At 56.2% G+C, this 17,681-nt stretch overlaps 1 protein-coding gene across 5 annotated transcripts in view; it reads right to left on the reverse strand.

The window, feature by feature from the left end:
• The window catches only part of CEP164 (centrosomal protein 164), a 28,581-nt gene that overhangs the window by 4,611 nt on the left and 6,289 nt on the right, over nucleotides 1-17,681 (reverse strand). For 3 of the 5 annotated variants that reach the window (XR_015774516.1, XM_088066811.1, XM_088066810.1), the window contains exons 8-26: nucleotides 17,546-17,662; nucleotides 15,315-15,749; nucleotides 13,928-14,011; nucleotides 13,056-13,130; nucleotides 10,043-10,128; nucleotides 6,664-6,888; nucleotides 5,426-5,560; nucleotides 5,032-5,248; nucleotides 4,385-4,462; nucleotides 3,979-4,110; nucleotides 3,595-3,717; nucleotides 3,336-3,479; nucleotides 3,063-3,146; nucleotides 2,667-2,735; nucleotides 2,271-2,449; nucleotides 1,651-1,777; nucleotides 1,193-1,257; nucleotides 839-1,046; nucleotides 411-518 (exon numbers count right to left, since the gene is read on the reverse strand). Coding sequence is in view for 4 of the 5 variants with exons in the window: in XM_088066811.1 (XP_087922937.1) it covers nucleotides 411-518; nucleotides 839-1,046; nucleotides 1,193-1,257; nucleotides 1,651-1,777; nucleotides 2,271-2,449; nucleotides 2,667-2,735; nucleotides 3,063-3,146; nucleotides 3,336-3,479; nucleotides 3,595-3,717; nucleotides 3,979-4,110; nucleotides 4,385-4,462; nucleotides 5,032-5,248; nucleotides 5,426-5,560; nucleotides 6,664-6,888; nucleotides 10,043-10,128; nucleotides 13,056-13,130; nucleotides 13,928-14,011; nucleotides 15,315-15,749; nucleotides 17,546-17,662 (2,691 nt within the window). In the remaining variant the exon portion in view is untranslated. The remainder of the gene's footprint in view (nucleotides 1-410; nucleotides 519-838; nucleotides 1,047-1,192; nucleotides 1,258-1,650; nucleotides 1,778-2,270; nucleotides 2,450-2,666; nucleotides 2,736-3,062; nucleotides 3,147-3,335; nucleotides 3,480-3,594; nucleotides 3,718-3,978; nucleotides 4,111-4,384; nucleotides 4,463-5,031; nucleotides 5,249-5,425; nucleotides 5,561-6,663; nucleotides 6,889-10,042; nucleotides 10,129-13,055; nucleotides 13,131-13,927; nucleotides 14,012-15,314; nucleotides 15,750-17,545; nucleotides 17,663-17,681) is intronic. The other 2 variants (XM_088066812.1, XM_088066813.1) reach the window with 2 other exon arrangements.

A 17,681-nucleotide genomic window follows, 5' to 3' on the forward strand; every position in this document is an offset into this window, starting at 1 on the left:
CCCTTCCTGCAGGAGTCACCGTGGCTTGTGCTGTGAATAACCTCACAGCTCTTGCAGGGCTGGGTTCTCTGCCCAGGGCCACGAGTTTGACCATCAAAGGTCTGGTTCTCTTGCATCTGCTGCTCCCAGGCACAGCCAAAGATTCCAGGGTTTGCCCTGGCCAGGAGAGCAGGCTCCATCCCAGCTCACACGAGGTGAACTGCCCTTGTTTTCTCCAGGCTCAATCCATGCAGCTTTTCCAAGCTGCTCTCTACAGCCACACACTCAGCAGTCTGGTGCTCTCACAGAAAGTGTCTCCAAAACCCAGCTCTGCTGGCAAACACCAGCTGAACACCACGAGCCCCTCACAGCCCCCTGCCTGGGGGAGGAGGCCAAGAGCTGTGGGCAGGGGGAATGCAGCTGGAGTTTACCTCCTCCAGCAGCGAGGACTCCAGCTGGCTGAGCTTCTCCTCCTTCTTCTTCAGCAGCACCTGTCCTTTCTGCATGGCTGACTTCATCTTGTCCAGCTCCTTAGCCTCCTGCACAGACCAACAGCCATGCCGAGGAGGGAAATTCAACAGGAATGACAGGAAATGATCCCCACAGGAGCTGGGGTGACTTTCATCACCTCCTCCTGCCCAGCACGGGGAGTGCTGCTGCAGTGAAATGGCTCCCAAGCCCTCCAGAGTGTGGGAAGGGGGACAGTGAGCAGAGCACATGGCTCAAAGCAGATTCAGCCCAAGGAAAAGGAGGTTCTACTTCCAACCCCACAACCAAGGGCTCACCGAGCCCACATCAAGAGGACCACGAGCCAGGAGCTGAAAGCAGGGCTGGGGGAAACACCCGAGCACAGGCTCACCTCCTCCAGGTTGCGCTGCATTCCCTGCAGGAGCTGGGAGCTGTCGGGACCCTGCACGTCCCCCTGGGCCCTGTGCAGCTGCTGGTGCCACTGCAGGCTGGCAGCCCGGAGCGCCGAGCGCCGCTGGCGCAGGGAGCGGCTCTGGCGCAGCAGGAACTCCTTGGCGCTGCGCAGGGACTGCCCCTCGGCAGAGAGGTAACTCCGGACCCTGCGGGGAACAGGCAGGGCTGGCCTGGCTCCCTGTGCTGCTGCACACCCCACACAGCACCCCAAAAACGGCTGCTCGGTGCCCGCTGTGCGAGCCCAAGGCAGGGAAGGCGGAGCGGAAAGCGCTCCTGGCACGTGGACGCTCACCCATCAAACTGCAGGACGCTCTCCTCGGGGCTCTGAGAGGCTGGGGAGGGCTCTCTGGACGAGTGCTGAGAGGGTGACACAGTGCAAAAACTGAGAAATAAGTATGGGGGAAACAGAAGCCCAGGGCCCCCTAAAAATCCAGTGAGGAGCAAAAGCTTGGAATGACATCGCCATGGCACTGCCCAGATCCAAACACAGCACCAGGGTGCTCTTGATGTGACTTCCGAAGGTAACAATGATGTTTCTATCCTGAAACGAGCCCTGCTTTTGATTTGAGTATCCCACACTCCTCTCCACCCACTAATAATAGACAGACATCTGCAAATACTACTGAACACACCAGCAAAGAGAATTCCATCTCTGCATCTCAAATGACTTCACACAAATGCCAGGATTTTCAAGGGAGTTTCATTCTCAGATCTCACAAGGCAAACACCTTCACAGGCTGCTTTACTCACAGCTTGAGGAGCTTCTCTCAGGTCTTCAACACGGAGCTCAGCTTTCTTTCTTGGAGATTCCACACTTTCTTCTGCCTCCAGTTCTTTCAGAGCCTCCTGTTTGCTCCTGATTGCTTCCTCCAGCTCTCTGCCACGGGAAAAAGTAACAGCAGAGGCACTTGATTAACCTGCAGTGGTGTCCAGAGTGGCCTCCAGATTCCAGCAGGGAGAGGGCCACAGGTGTGCAGAACAGCACCAGGGCTGGGGCTGTGGTGTTACACCGAGTGTAAGCCCTGGCTGGGCAGGGAAACTGCTTCCCACCCTTCCTCAGCAGCTCAGCCACCTCAGGAGAAGCTCTCTGCATTTCAGTGCCCCTCTCACAGCACCTCATCCAAGGCAGGAGTGGAGGACACAAACAAACCTGACATGCAGAGCTGAAGGAGCAAATCCAAATTCACACCCTGAGTTAATAAATCTGGAACCAGCCCCAGCAGCTCTGTGTCCTCCATGGTTCACCTCAGGGAAGGAACATGGCCCACCACGGAGCTCAGAGGTCAGGGAGAGGCCCAGGCTGGGTTACAGAGGTTTGTCAGGGGCACAGGGCAGATGTTTTGGTATCAGAGGGAACTTCTCACACTCACCCAATGCGTTTCTGCAGCCTCTGGCTCCGGCTCTGCAGCAAGTCCACCTGGGCCTCCAGCTCAGCCTTCTGGTCCTGCAGCTCCTCCAGGGACCTCCGCAGCTGCCGGACGGACTCCAGGAGGCTGGAATGCTCCTTCCTGCTCTCCTCCAGCCGCAGCTGAGAGGCTAGAGCAGCTTCCTGGAAGAAAACCACCAAGTCCCTCACAGTCATTTCCCCAAGAGTGAAACAAGGGGCACACAGCTCACAGGGTCCCAACCCTACACAACCACACACCAATGCTGGGAGGACAGGGCTGAGAGCTCAGAACTAACCCACCTGCCAGCACTTTGTTTTCCTAAAGCCCCAGTCCTGAGGTGCTGCCCTCAGCCTCTCTCCAGAGCCCAGGTGTCCGTACCTCTCTTTCCAGCTGCATCCGTCCGTCCTCATCCAGCAGCAGCTGCCTCCTCCTCTGCAGGGACTCCTCCTGTGACAGGGGAGAGGGCAGTGTCAGAGCCAGGACACTGCTGATGCTGAGCAGCACCTCAGGCCTGAGTCTCAAGACCAAACACACACAAGGACTGTTGTTTGGATTTGCTTTATGACTCCTCACAGCCACTCTCTGCCCTCCAAACCCAGAGCTTGAACTTTCACCGGCACCAGGAATGCTCAGCCCTGCTCTGACTTGTGACACAGTTTTAGCTGTAAGTGGGATGGCAGCAGAAGCCCTGGCTGAGCTTTCCTGAACACTTCCCCCTGCGGAAGCAGCCAAAGGACTGGCACAGATCAGGGGAGCTCTGTGGGCCCGGCTCACCTGGCTGAGGAGCTGCTCCGATCTGGCTTGGATGTTTTTCATGCGGATTTCAAGCTCTCTCTCTGAATCCTGGAGCTTCCTTTCCTGCACAGGGAGCTGAGTTAAAGAGAAAGGCACGAGCTCCTCCCTCACCAGGGGAACACAAACTGGGAAGCGTGATCTGCCACTCGAGTCTGTCCCCCTGGGCTGTGCAGGGTGGCAGGGGACAAGGTGTGGAGCCTCCAGGCCATCCCTCAGGAGTCCCAGGGGCCAGAGGCAGAGCCTGCTGCTCACCTTCTCCCTGTGCCTGTGCTGCAGGGCAGTCAGCCTCCCCTCCAGCTCTGCCTGCAGCCCCTTCACGTCGGCGTCGTGGAGCTGCCGCAGCCGCGCCGCCTCGCTCCGCAGCCCCTCCAGCAGCTCCGACCTCTGCTTCCGCTCCTGCCCGGCCCAGGGACACAGGGAAACACCTCTGAGAGACACAGGGCTCCCCAGCAATGCACACACGCTCAGAACTCACTGGAAACCCGGCCCATCACACCCCCACCGGCGGTACCTCCTCCTGGTACTGCTCCTGGACCCTCGCCAGGGCCTCCCGGTGCTCCTCCCTCATCCTCTCCATTCTCCTCTCGTGCTCTTTTTCCACTTCCCGGCGTTTGTCGCTCATCAGCTCGCTGAGCTGCAGGGGTGGCAGGGAAAGAGGTTTCCCTGAACTGCAGCACTGCACCGGAGTGGCCTCCCTAAAACCAGCCTCCCACCCGGGCCCAGAGTGGGGTCAGGGATTGTGTCCTGGGGAGCACCAAGCCTCGCCCCGGGGAGGTGACACTGAGGGATGTCCTGCCCTGAAGGCAGGGCTGTCATGGGCAGGGGATGTGGGCTCTCAGAGCTCACCCCACGTCTGAGGAGAGCGAGGAGCCCTCAGCACAAAACCAACGCTCACCTCACGCTCGTATTCCTTCACTTTGAGGGCTTTTTGCTGCACTTTCTGATCTGCCCTCTGCAGCTCCTCACGCAGCTGGGCCTCCTGGCTGCTCTGTGCCTCTGCCAGCTGGGCTTGCAGGCTGGAAATGACCTGCCAGGAGAGCCACCCACAGAGACTTGTCAGCCCTTCCCGCAGGATCCGTTCCATGCCCTCGACAGAGCACGGCACAGCCTCATCACCCCCCGCCTGGAGCACGGCCAAACACTGAGCCAGACCAGAACCACAGCCAGGGAGGGGAAAAGGATTAATGCCACCATCCCTGGCCACCTTTGGTGACACCTGGATTAATCCCTGGCCACCTTTGGTGACAGCGTGAAATAAAAATAAAACCCAACGATTGACGTTGTAAGGACACCATCCTCACCTCGTGGTGCTTCTCTTCTGCTGCAGACTTCAGCTGCTGGAGCTCACTGGCAAACTGTTCTTCCAGCTCCTCTGCTGCCTATGGAAACACAAAACAGTCTGCTGGGAAACCTCTGCGTGTGGGGACAAGGTGCATTTGCAATTAAATTCTAAAGCATCAAAAAGCACAGCAGTAACCCCTCCCCTTCCAAACGGGATCACTACAAGGTGCCTTTGCTCTCTCTGTGCTGTCCCTCCCAGGGGATCTGGATGGATCTGTCATGCTGTGCTGGAGGGACTGGAAACTGGAGCCTATTCCATGGCTCCCCAGGTCCCTGCAGGAATAAGGCAGCAGCCCAAGAGGTGTTGGGAGCTGATAAAGTGGCTCAGTTTAGTTCTGATCTGATAACAGGGTTTAGGCCAGACACCCAGAGATCCTTATCTTGTCTTCAGATGCAGAGTGGCCATTGAAATAATCATTAGTTAATCACCACTGTAACAACAACTGGGAGAGTTCTCCTGCCCAGCCCAGCTGGCACCTGCCCTTGGTGCTGTAAGTGAGCTGTCACTGAAGCACTGCAGGTGTGAGCCAGCCCCGACACTTGGCACTGCCAGCCAGGCCAGCAGGAACAGCTCCAGGCCGGCCCTGCCTGGCAATGAAGATCTCACCTTCCTCTTCTCCCTGTCTAACCTCTCCCTGAGCTTGCTCAGGAACTGCTCCTTCTCTTGTTCCAGCTCGCTCATCTCCTTCTGCCTGGCTTCCTCCACTGCCAGCTTCATTTCCTCCAAGGCAAGCTGCTGCTTCCTCTCCAGGCTCTCCTTCTCCACCAGCTGCTGGGATTCCCACTCTTCCCTCAGCTTCTGCAGCGTGGCCTCCTGCTCTGCCCTGGTAGGTTTGGAACAAGAGCACAGCAATCAGATCCAGCACTGGACACTCGGGGCTCGGAGCTGCTGGGGCCAGAGAGGCTCAGGAGCTGCCTCTGAGCAGCTGCTGGGGATGTGCCTGACCCTTCCCCCCAGAGCAGCGCTTCATATCCCCAGGAACAGCAGCAGAACCTCTCACCTCATCCTCTCCTCCTCTGCCTCCATCTCTGAGGCAATCTGGGCTCGCAGCTTTTCCAGTCTCTTGGCTTTTTCCTCTCTGACAAGCAACTCTTCCTCTTCCTGCTCAGATTTCGCCAAATCTTCTTCTGGGGTGCTGAGACAGAAAATAAAAAGGGAGAAAATAGGTTCAGGAGGCTCAAATATCTCCCAGTCCCCTCTCCAAGGGCTTCAGCTCAGCTGGGGATCTCACTGGCTGTGGTGACATGCATTTCCTCCCCACAGCTGCAGGACCTGCTGCTGCCAGCCCCAGCACCAAACCTGAGCAGTGTGGGTTTAAAACTTGCTGTATCATCATAGCTTACACTTCTTTTTGGTTGTTTTTGTTTTTGTTTTGCAGGTAAGTGAAATCAACTCTCATTAAATGGATGCAGGCTCCCAGGCAAGGTTCAAGATGCATTAGCACATCTGGAAGCTCCATATTTCCATATTATACCTTTTGTACACTTTTTTTTCCCCCTTCAGGCACCGTTTCTCCATCTTGTTCACACCCAGACTGCATCCCCACACTGTTTCATGTCAAGATGCTGTTTCTGACTGCTCAGAACACAAGCATCAAGTCCAGCAAGCTCATACAGAAGCCTCAAGAGGAAAACTCCCCCAGGGAAAGGACACAGCTCCCAGGGCTGTTCCATCCCCTGCACCGCTCTCACATCCTGCTTTCCCACAGCCATCCCTGTTGCTAGAAGCCTTGTCTGGAAGTCCCTCTGTAAAACATCCCCTATCAGAACTCCAGATAGCTCCTCTGGAGCTCCTCATCTCCTCTAAAGCTCCCATTTCCCATCCTGTTCCCACCATTTAGCCCAGGGTTTGAACATCTGCCAGGTGGGAGAGCTCCAAGCACTGAGCGGGAAACTTCTCCCAGGTTAACCATAACTGACAGCTCTGTGTGTGTGGGAGCACAGCCCATCCTGCAGGATGCTCTCCTGCCCCTCCTGTCAGGCTGGGAGAGCCTGAGCTGCCAGTGGAGCACTCTCCATCCTGGGGTTTGCACATCCTCACACAGAACTGTCTGTGCCAAAGACTGTCCTTCCTCCTCCTCCTCCTCCTCCTCCTCCTCCTCCCTGAGAGCCCTGATCCTGCTCCTTCCCCCAGCACCACTCCCCAGGTGCTGGCTGCAGCAACACGAGTCTGTGGCCAGCAGCAATGAAATCCCACCTTGGAAAGCCTCGGAGGGGATGGAGTAAAAAAAGAAAGTACCTGAGGGGTTTTTCTTTTTGCTGATGAAGCTTTTCAGCTTCCTCCTCCTCCTCCTCCTCTTCCTTCTGCTTCATCTCCTCCTGGAATTGCTCAATTTTCTCCTCCTTTGCTTGAAATAAATGTATTTCCTCTTGCTCCAGCTCCGTCTCCACCTCCTTGACTATTTCCTCCAGGGATTCATCATTAGGCTGGTTCAAGGACTGCTCCATTTCCTTCTCAGGTTGCCTACCAAAGAGAAAAAGCTCCTTTGGCAAAAGAGTGACAGAAAACAGAGTGACATAAAAGGAACAGGAACCTCCTCCACAGAGCATCACCTCCAAACCAAAAATCTCAGAGCCAGCTACTCCAAAAGCTTCACTGCTGGCCTGAGGTGGATCCTGAGGATCACTGGCAGATCCTCCTGGTGACTCCCAAAGCATCTCCAACTGATAAACTGATAAACTGAACCCAGCCCCAGCTGCACTCCAGGCCTAAATAATTCTGATTTTGGCCCACCAGAGCTCACCTTGTGAGGTCAATAAAATCTCACTCGGTGAAAAGCCCTGGCCAGGCAGCCAGGCACAGGAGCAGATGCCATCAGTACCTGCTCCCAGCCCAGGGATTGCTGCTTCTCATGGACCAGGTATTTTTCCGCAATTGCAACCTAAAGTGTGCTGGGAATTTGACAGCTCCAGGCAACAGAAAGCCCTCAGCATTCCAAAAATTCAAACCCAATCTGGTTCTAATTAAGTTTTTTTTTTTTTTTCAGACAGCAGCAAAATTATAAGTGAAGCTAAAGGGAAAGGAGGGGAAAATTGAGATTAGTCTAGGAAGAAAGATTTTTCTTCTTTGCTAGTGAAGGCTGGAGCAGGAAGGTCTCACCATGCTGTGAGACTGGCAGTGCAAGGCAGAGGGACTTGTGCCAGGAATCAGGGAAATAACAGCCCCAGTTATTCAGCCTCCAGTCAGGAGAGAAAAGGTCATTTCTGCAGCCATTAGCAAAAAGAGCAAGACAGAGGAAAGTAGTGGGGTTCTGGAACAATCTCCCTTCACTGGTGCCCCCCACACGACACCACCTGCAGCAGGTGTCCTTCATCCTTCTGCAGAGCAATTCAGCCACTTCCACCTGGTCACCTCGTTGTTCCTTCTGCCCCAGGTTTTGCTCCAGAGGAGACCCAGGCAGCACACACACACACACACACACACACACACACACACGTTCACACAGCAGCACAGCTCCTATCAGAACAGAGACTCCCTGTCCTCAGAGACACGCTGCCTAATTTCTTCCAGCTGCATCTGCTGATGTGTCATTTGTGACAGAACGCAGAGTCAGCACGCTGACATTCCCTGAGCCCCCGTGTCTCGGGGAGCTGCAAACACCCAGAATCCACAAACACCACCCGTGGGGCAGCACAGAACGGCAGCTTGGGCAGGAGCCCACTCTCAACTCATTGTTCCCACGCCACCAACGTGCCCAGAGGGTGTAAAATGGGGTGAATCGATGGGGTTTTACCCTTCTCCACCTCCAGCTCAGCACCACTCAGCAAGTTCTGTGTGGAAGCAAAGGAGAAACCGCGTGGAATCGCAGCCTCGGCACGGGAAGGCTTTCCAAAAACAAAGCAAAGCTCTCCCTCATCCCACGGAGCCCTGAGGCACAGACCCCGAGGGCTGAGCTGCTGCCCTGCCCTGCCCTGCCCAGCACAGGCTGCTCACCGGTGCCAGGGAACAGCTGCTGGGATGTGCACACGGAGCTGTGCCCAGAGCGCAGCTCCCGCTTCACACGCCACCACGGGGGACAAAAGCTGGCACAGTCACAGCAGCAGGGACTGACACGAAGCCCTTACACGCTGTGTGGGGCAGGAAGCTCCTCGGGATCCACCAGGCTATCCAGGGCTCCCTCCTCCGGCTCCGCAGCCTCCGCCCCATCGGGATTTTCTAACCCGAAAAGCTCCACTGGTGTCTCACAAGCACTGAGATCCCTCTCACTTGGCAGCACAGAAGAGGGGACAGAAGATCAGATTAGCTCAGGTCAGACTCAAGTGGCTGCTGCAGGTGGACAAGGACGTGCAGGTGACGCGGGTGGGCACCAAGCCATGCCTGCCAACAGGACCTGCCTGGCCAACACGGGGCTGCCAGCGCCACGGGGACGCTCCACACCGTTCCCACCACCTCGTGTTGGACTAACAGGCAGCTGAGGATACGATGGACATCAGCCTCAGAGTGCTGGATCCCTTCCCTGGGTTATCCCGCTCTTTCCAGGCCCTCGGAGAACGTCCCCAAGGTGCGCCAGCCCTATCAGCCATACTCACACTGCTGTCCAAATTACAGATGGAAGTGTTGGCAGGCATGCTTGTATCTACAGTCCTACTTCATCTCAGAAGCACAGAGAGGAGAGACAAGGCAAGCACGAGCAGCTTCACAGGCAGAGAGAAAGAGGATGCTCAGCTGGGAAGCAGGAACCAAGTGATAAGGAGACAATTCCTGCGGGCAGAACACGTTTTTGGAGACCCTCACACCAGCAGCTCCTCCAAGAACAAGGCTGCAAATCCCACCAAGCCAGTCATTTAGATGGACTGCAGCTTCTGCTCATGAATTTTCCTGGCACGGGCAGCGGCTCCTTGGTTCCCAGTGCCCTGGAGAACGTGTTGCTCTGCATGGAGGCCAAGAGCTTTGACACAACTCATCTGTAAATGCCAGCCTGGGGCTCTCCAAGGAGGAGGAGCTCGAGGGAGCACAGAGCTCGCTGCTCAGAACAGCATTCCAACTGTTCCAAACAAATCCCCACAAAGAGGCTGAAAACAGCTCCCCTGGACAGCCCGTGGTAAGTGGGGTGTGGAAGCCAGCGTTCCCCTTGGGATAACAGCTGGTGATCTGCCCACAGGCCAGGACACAAAACAGCTTAATGCTCACACCTGCTCATGGCCACCTCTGTGGAAGGAAGAGAACTTGCTCCCATCACAGCTGGACTCTCCTGGCATCAGGAATAGACACCTGAGAGCCTTTAGCCACAGGCAGGACCATGGCTGGCACCAGGCCATGGCAGGGGCCACATCTGCCCTGTTTGACAGCCCAGGGCCCCAGCACACGGCATGAGCAGGCTCAGACCATCCTGGCAAGGGCACTGCCAGGGAGACAGAGGGCATTGCCAGAGCTGGGGCAGCCCCAGGGAAAGGCTGGGCAGGCACTTTGGCTGCCCAGCCAGGCAGAAGCCTCTGAGACAGGGCTGAGGAGGCAGCAGGAGAAGCGAGGGGTTCAGTGGGACAGCCCCTGTGAGAGGCTGCGGCACCTGGGGGTGCAGGGCAGGGCACACCTGGACAGGCTGCAGGGAGCACAGCAGGGAGGGCAAGGCAGGAAACTCTGGAGCTGCCCACGTCTCCTCCGTGCCTTTGTACCATACCTCTCAGCAGCTTTTGGTCTTTTCCTTTGCTCTTCCTCTACACTGCCTTTGCTTTGGTCTTTTCCCTCTTCTCCCAGCTCCTGGGCCTGCAGGTAAAAGCAAACAGGGTGGAGTTTGTGGCTCCTTCACCATCAAAGACCTCAAAGGAGTTCTGCTGATGGAATCAGCTGGGCCAGGACACTGGATGTGCCAGGCTCCTCTCCTGAGGGTACCCAAGGGTCTCCAACCATCCCAGGAATCCTTCCAGAAGCACGAGGGGAGGCCTGGGAGCTCAGCATTCCCAGGATAAAAGATGAACTCCCTGCCAGCACTGCAAACTTGGGACACAGGTTTGGCTTTTCTTTCCTGAAGGTCATTTTACCATCCCAAGCCACACTGAACTCTCTGGAAAGCACAGGAGAGAAATCTCCTAAAAGAGAAATGTCACACACAAAGTGCTGTGGCAATGAAGCAAAGGATGCATTGTCTGGGACCAAAAACCATATCAGGACCCAGCCCTGCCTCCCATCCAGGCTCTGGGGCAGGGTGTGATGGGCTGCACAGATCCACCAGCCCAGGCATTTCTGACTCCTGGATCCATCCCCCTTGGCAGCACACCGAGCCTTCAGTTGGCTCATTTATGGCATAGTAAATACTTGAAATATGAATAGGAGATATTTGAATGTCAGCTGCTCCTTTCCCCACCTGCCAGCTCCCAGATCTCCCTGTCCTTGCAGCAGGGCCACCTGAGGGCCACTTCAGCCCCACAGGGAGGGCCCATTCATAAATTTTTGGGGCAGCCAGCAGGTGAGCTCAGCCCCTGCGTGCGTGGAGCAGGGCCAAAACGGGGCGGAATTAAAGCCACGGTAATTCACGCAAATGTTCACTGGAGCAAATGGCAGAAGGATTCCCTGCAAGTGCTGTCACCTTCCATCTCATCAGCCTGGGCACAGCCCCCCAGCCCCCTCCTGCCCCTGTAACTGATGACTCCAATTCCCCAGAACTGGAGCTCAGCAAATGTTTCCTCGCTCCAAATGGGCTCTGTCACCACTGCCCGGGAACGGGAAGGAGCCAGACAAGTGGGGAAGGAGATCACCTTGGAGAGAGGGCAACTCCTCTGAGCTCATGCACAGGGCTCCTACTGCCCCTCTGCCCAACAGAGGGCTGGCAGGGATTCCTCCTCCAGAGGAATCGTGGGCTGCAGGAACCTCTGGACATGTTTGGAAGGTGAAGACAGCCCCCATCTGCAGGGAACGAGGGCAGATTTTAAGCCTTGTCCGCGGAATTATCGGATCCTTGCCCCTCCTGCAGCCCCAGAACCCCAAGCAGCTCGGTTTTCCACCCAGCTGCATCCCCGGAGGACACTTCACATGCTCAAGCCACAGAACCAGCTGTGTGAACACAGGGATGACAGATAAGGGGCCATCTCCTCCCTCTGAACAGCCCAGATCCCAGGGGACATCTCACATCAGCTCAGATCATGCTGCAAGGTGCCAGCACTGAGCACTTGGGACAGGTTTGCCTTTCTCCTGAGGGCCAGGCACTGCCCAGGGAATGGTCACAGCCCCGGGGCAGTGACAGTGAGCAGCTCCAGGAGCACTCTCAGGCACAGGGTGGGATTTTGGGGTGTCTGTGTGGGGCCAGGGGTTAGACCTTGATGACGTCTGTGGGTTCCTTCCAACTCGGGACATTCTACGACTCCAGGTTCTGCATCTTGCACTCCCTGGGAAGGGAAGGGAGGAAGGAGCAGCCTCCCCTCTGCCAGGCCCAGCAGGACACATCCCACACCAACAAAACCCCAATTCTGTGCCCACAGAGCTGCCAGAGGCGTCTTTTGGTTTCTTTTTGTTGTTTCTTTTTTAACAACAGAATATTTCGCCAATATATTCAAAGCAAGGCAAGCTCCTCACATGGAAGGAGGCACATTCCTACAACCCCGAGCCGTTCCAGACGAGCCTCTGCGCACAGACACAAAAGAGCAGCTGCAGTTCTGCAGGGAGCACCATTTCACACCCACCTCTCCCCAAACAGGGCTGTAATAAACCCAAGCGTGGCTGCTCCAGCAGCATTTGCATGCGCGGTGCCTGCGCTGCGGGGAGGGAGAGGGGGAGCACAGCAGGCATATGTTTTGTTTTCCCTTCACATCTGATTATGCTCATTATTAGGCACGAGAGGACAGGTGTATTCTCCAGACACAACCTTGCAAACAGGATTGCTCCTCTCTGCTGGACAGGTGGGGAGTTTGCCACTCAGGCTCTCTCCTCCAGAGCAGCTGATCCGCTCACAATCAGGGCAAGGCTGAGTAACCCCAGCTGGATCCTGGATCCTGCCTCCAACCCACACAGAGATGGAGCGGGAGGGCTCCAGAGGAACGTGGGGCTGAGCAAGCCAACTCAGAACCATGCTGAGAAGACAAGGATGAAGCAGAGATGCACAGCAATCGTCAGGCAGAGCTGCCTGTCCGGTGCTGCACCCCGGGCTGACACAGCCATGTGCACACGTACACTCCATGTGCCACAGACTCACTGAAAGGAGCCCCTTTCCCCCCTACATTAAAGCAGGCAAGACAACCAAATGCTTCAAAATAAGCTTCCCTCTACCAAAATCTGTCAGAGGGAGTTAACCTCCTTTTCTTCCCATTGATTCTATCATGTTCTGCCACACAAATCCTTCCCATCTGCTTAAGAGAAAGAAAAGGACAAATATATTCACAAAAGAAGAAAGGAAAATAGACTCTACTTCCTCCATTCCCCAGGAAAGCCATTTATTGGCTCTCCTCCTGGGGCAGGGAGAGCACCCAGGAGCCTGCCTGTGTACACCCCTCCAGCCACCTCTGCTCAGGGTTTATGTTCTTTGTGTAGCCACCTGCACCTCCTCTCTGCAGAGAAAACAAAGCACTGGCGGTGCTGCTGTGAGCCCTGGCACTTCATATAACCCCTGCTCACCTCTGCAAAGCCTTCAGTGACAGCACCCCACCACAGGACCCCAGCTGCCTGCTCACAGAGCACCCCTGAGTCCCTCACACAGCACTGACCTTGCTGTCCAAATCAGGAGACACAGTCCCCACATCCAGAACCTCCTCGGAAAGCTGGCTCTTGAAGCCCAAGCCCTAAAAACAGAAAGCAGAAAGGATCAGTCTCTGACGAGCAACCAGAGATCCCGAGACCAATATCCCAGGGCAGCTCAGCAGCATTTCCCTTCACTGGGCCCCTCCCTGTGGGACCAAGGGACATCAGTGCCACACATGGAGGGCACTGTCACTGTGCCACCCACCTTAGCAGCTGAGGGTGGAACATCCAAAGGGGGCACATCTTCCCCAGCCCCTACTGCTCCCCTGTGTGCTACTGCTGCACATTTCAGGGATTTCTTTCCTCACAGCCAGCCCCCACAAGTTATTCACCCCCCGAGACGCTCCCCGCTCCTGGCAGCCCCGCACACACGTGCCCACACAAGGCACGGCCACTCGCCAGCACGGGCTCGTACCAAGGCATAAATAATGATATTCTCAGCCATTTGCTGGCCACGCTGCCTCTGCTCCCACTGGCAGATGGCAGTGGCAGCTTCCCGTGGAGATGAAGAGATGCTGATGGGCATCTCCCCCCGAGGCAGGGCCGCCCTCCCGCTGCTGTCCCGCGGGACCCTCCGCAGCGGGGTCTCCAGCCACGGCCCCCCTCGGCTGAGCCCCTAAAGCACAATCCTTACCGTGCTCATTATTTGCCTTTTTGCAATTATCCGAGTACACTCTCAGCTCTACGTGACCTACTTGTGCTGGGATATCACCTCACCCACAGCCCCAGGCTGCGAGGTGCAGGGGGCACTGCTGGCTGTGCAGCACTGCACCCACTGCTCCATCCCAGAGGGACACAAAGCCCACACCCAGGGAAAAAGGAGCTTTTGGTGACTCACCACAGGCTGAACCACCTCGTGGTCGGAGCACTTGGAGACGGGCAAGTCCTGCTCACAGCTGCTGACCCCGGATGCCTTTGAAAGCTGAGAGGAAAAACACATTTAACTGTACATGTGCCACCCCTGCAGCTCCACCTGGGCATTCCCAACACGGCAACTCCGACTGGCAACAAGTCTGGCCTCTCTCGGGGAGGAAAAGGTGACTGAACATCGTGGGGAAGACACCGAGGATGCGTGGCCCACAGGACGAGCACAAAACACCACTTCACAGGAGGGCAGGAGGTGGGGATGGGGAGGGCAAAGAAGTGCTCTTCAAACACCCCTGATAAAAGGCACTTGCTTCCTCTCCATCTGCAAGGATCTCTGCAGCTCTCAGAGCTCCCAGCCCACCACGCAGCACAGCACTGGAGCCATAAAAGCACTTTAAAATTCCACTTTGCTGTGCCTAAGTGCAGCGAGGGCTCCTGCACTCCATTTGCAGCTGCAGGGAGCTGCTGGATGGGAACACCCTGTGGCCCTGCTGACTTCAGCAGAACAACTCAGGTGCACAAAGCACACGGACGAGCTTGGGAAAGCGACGCCCTCAGCTCCTCAGGACAGAGCGCGTTTTCCAGGCTCGGTTTTGTAGTTTATCATTTCTTACAGACATTACGCATCAGTGAACTTGAGAAATCATCAAAATCAGCAGGAAGGCAGCCAGATTGGAGAGAGATCGTTCATCAGATCCCGTGTTCTGGCTCGGCTCCTACTCTGGAAGTGAACACGAGCGGACAGCGCGTGTGTGGCAGCCCAGCTGTGGGGCCAGGCCAGCGTGTGACACTCAGCCCAAGCCCCTGCTCCTGCAGCGTGGCCAGTTCTCCTCCCAGAGCGGGAGGACTGGAAGGTTCTGCGCTCCCAGCTCCAGAACCAGCCCTGAGGCTCCGTCCTTCCCGCTCCAACCTCGCGCCTCGCGCGGAGCCGCGAACGCGGCGCCAGGCAGCTCCTGACACGTCTGGCCCAGCTCTGAGCAAGCTGAGAGAAACAACAGAAGGAGAGAAACAAAGCAGCACGGACAGCTGGGCTCGGCGTGAGCTTCATTACCAGCCCAGGACAGACGGCAGCACTGGGAGCTGAGGCTGCTCCTCCTCCCAGACCCCAAACACGCGCTGGCTTTGGGCAGCGCTCGCCGTGTGCAGGAGGGAATGACTGCCCAGCTCCGTCCTGGAGATGCCCATCTGGGAATTCAGAGCACTTGTGCCCCCCCCGGGAATGGCTGCCCTGCTGACCAGGAAAGCACTTGGACTGGCTTCACAGAAAACCAGGCAGTGCTCCAAGAGCTTTCCCGAGTCAGGGCCTGAGGAGATGATGGGAACAGCCAACACCAAAACCACACAGGCAGATCTCTTACTTTGCCATCGCCCAGCCTGTCCTCTGATTTTGAATCAGCTGCTGCTTCTTCCCTCTCTTCCTCCAGCACCTTTTCTGCACAGGACACGGTGTCAGCAGTGGCAGCCAGGCTGGCCAGCTGATCTGTGCCAGCCCCTGCTGCAGCCGCAGAGGCGGCTCGGGGCTGCCCGCGAGAGCCGGCCACGTCCGGCCCTGCTGCACTCCTCTCCCCCTCGGACCGAGGCAGCTCCTCAGCTGCAGAGACATCTCCTTCCACCTCAGCGTCTTCTTTGTGCCCAGCTTCATCCCCAGCAAGTTCCTGCTCCTCGTTCTGGGCAGACAGGCTGCTGTCAGCATCTCCGGGGAGGATGTGAACCGGAGACGGAGGGCACGCAGCACCAGAATCCAAGGAAGACTCTGGCACTTCTTCAGGATGTCTCGATTTTAAAGACTCCTTCTAGGCAGCAAGTCAAACACAATTACTGACCCAATATTCTCTCTGGGGGATGCAGGAGTCAGGAACAGCACAGGTTCTCCTACAGCAAGCAGCAAGATCACAAATCTTTGGGTGACTTCAAGACCTGTTTGAGTTCTTTTCACACAGTCCCATTCCAAGGCAAGGGACTCCATTGACATAATCTCATTCATTTCTTGGGCTCTGACTTTTTTTGATCTGTTGCTTTTTTATTCCCAGGGTCTCAGTGGATAAGAGTGGCTGTGCAAGGCCACCAGCCCCTGAGAGCACCCGACGTGCCCCACAGCAGGCTCATTTATGCTTCCACATTGGATCTGTTCAGTGAGAGATGGAAATTTGTAAGAGACCATGACAGGACATTTCACTGCTGCCTGACATTTCAAGCAGAGGAAAGCAGGCAGGATCACCATCCCACCTTGCAGTGGGACAGGTTGGAGGGTGGGCACTGACTGGAGGCACCACTCAGAGCTCAGAAAGAGCCCGTGACTAACAGAAGAGGCTGAGAGATGGGGGAAGAACAACCCCAAATTAAAGCTTAGTCACCCAAAGGTTCAACTGCCTCTCCCAGCAGCGGGGAGGCCACAACACTGCCCATGGAGAGGGGAATGGCCAGGAGAAGGCTCCCTCATCAGCATGCAAACAGACCTGCTCGCACGTCCCACTTCCTCACTGTTTTATTAATGCCGCGGTGTCTTGTCAAACATTCCCTGCATCCTGTGCACGGCGTGTTCTGTACACTGAGCGCATATTTTAGCGGTGTATTTTTATCAGAGTGCCTCTGGAATGCTGTCAGCTCCCAGCCCGGGGCTGCAGCACGTTCTGAGTGTGTCACTGCTCTGCCAGACCTCCCTGGGGCCGGGCGAGCATCCAGCGGGATGGAGAGGACAGAGGAGTCCAACTCCGGGCCCTTCCCAAAATCCCTGCAGCTCTGGGCCTCTCCTGCAATGTGCTGGTACTGACAGCTCACAGCCCCTGTCCTGCAGAGGCTCCCAGAGTCACCAACCAGCCCCTGGCGACAGCAGGGCCCAGAGAAACGAGGGCAAGGGGAACTTCTTTAGTCACCCTCGTGCTTCTCCTTTATGGGGATCAGGGTGGCTGGGAAGTTATGCCCCTTTTGGACAACTTGCTCCAGAGTTCTCCTGAGGACATCCCACCAGGAGACCTGGCAGCGTCCAGGATATCCCAAATGAGGCCAAGCAGGATTCTGATGCTTGAACACAGGATCACACACACTCCAAAATATATCAATACACCAGCAATGGTGTGCACACAAAAGGACTTCTCTCCAGGCAAGTTCACCTCAGCTACTAAAATATCCCAGAATAATCTCTTTGGCTGGCAGAATCCTATTTTAATGGCAATTACAGGCAAACCTTTTGTCAGCATCACACCTTGATGATCACAAACGCAACTCTGCGAAGAGGGAACTGTGCCAGGCACACACACAGCTGAAGGAGGAGGGAGGTTTTTCCTCCTGCAACAACAGACTATAGATTTTCTAGGGATTTCAGAGCTGGACAAGTCAGCTGGGTTATAACTGGCTTGGGGTGATCTTTTCACAATCTGTAACATTCTACCTGCCCTCAGCGGCTCTAACTGATGGGAAATTCCTGCCTATCAAATCATTACTTCCAGTGATCAGCATTAAACTTTAACCAACAACAGAAACAAGCCAAGCAGCTGCAGACACACAGCACGACACCAGAAGCTGCCTACTGCATGCAAAGCCTGGGTGGCACCGTGCAAGCAGGACGGGGATGCCAGGGAGCCACTGTCACCTCTCCCAGGCTGGCAGCTTCCTCCTCAGGGCTCCCGTGGGGCTGGGGAGCAGCTTCAGCAGCATCAGCAGCAGCTGATGGGCTGCCACGGTCCTCCTGCTCCTCCTTGCTGTTCTCCTAGTTGGGGGGACACAGC

This window comes from Pseudopodoces humilis, chromosome 25 (genome assembly GCF_049639895.1).
Source record: "Pseudopodoces humilis isolate 2021_Gansu_Grassland_sample_001 chromosome 25, ASM4963989v1, whole genome shotgun sequence".
NCBI classification, from domain to species: domain Eukaryota; kingdom Metazoa; phylum Chordata; class Aves; order Passeriformes; family Paridae; genus Pseudopodoces; species Pseudopodoces humilis.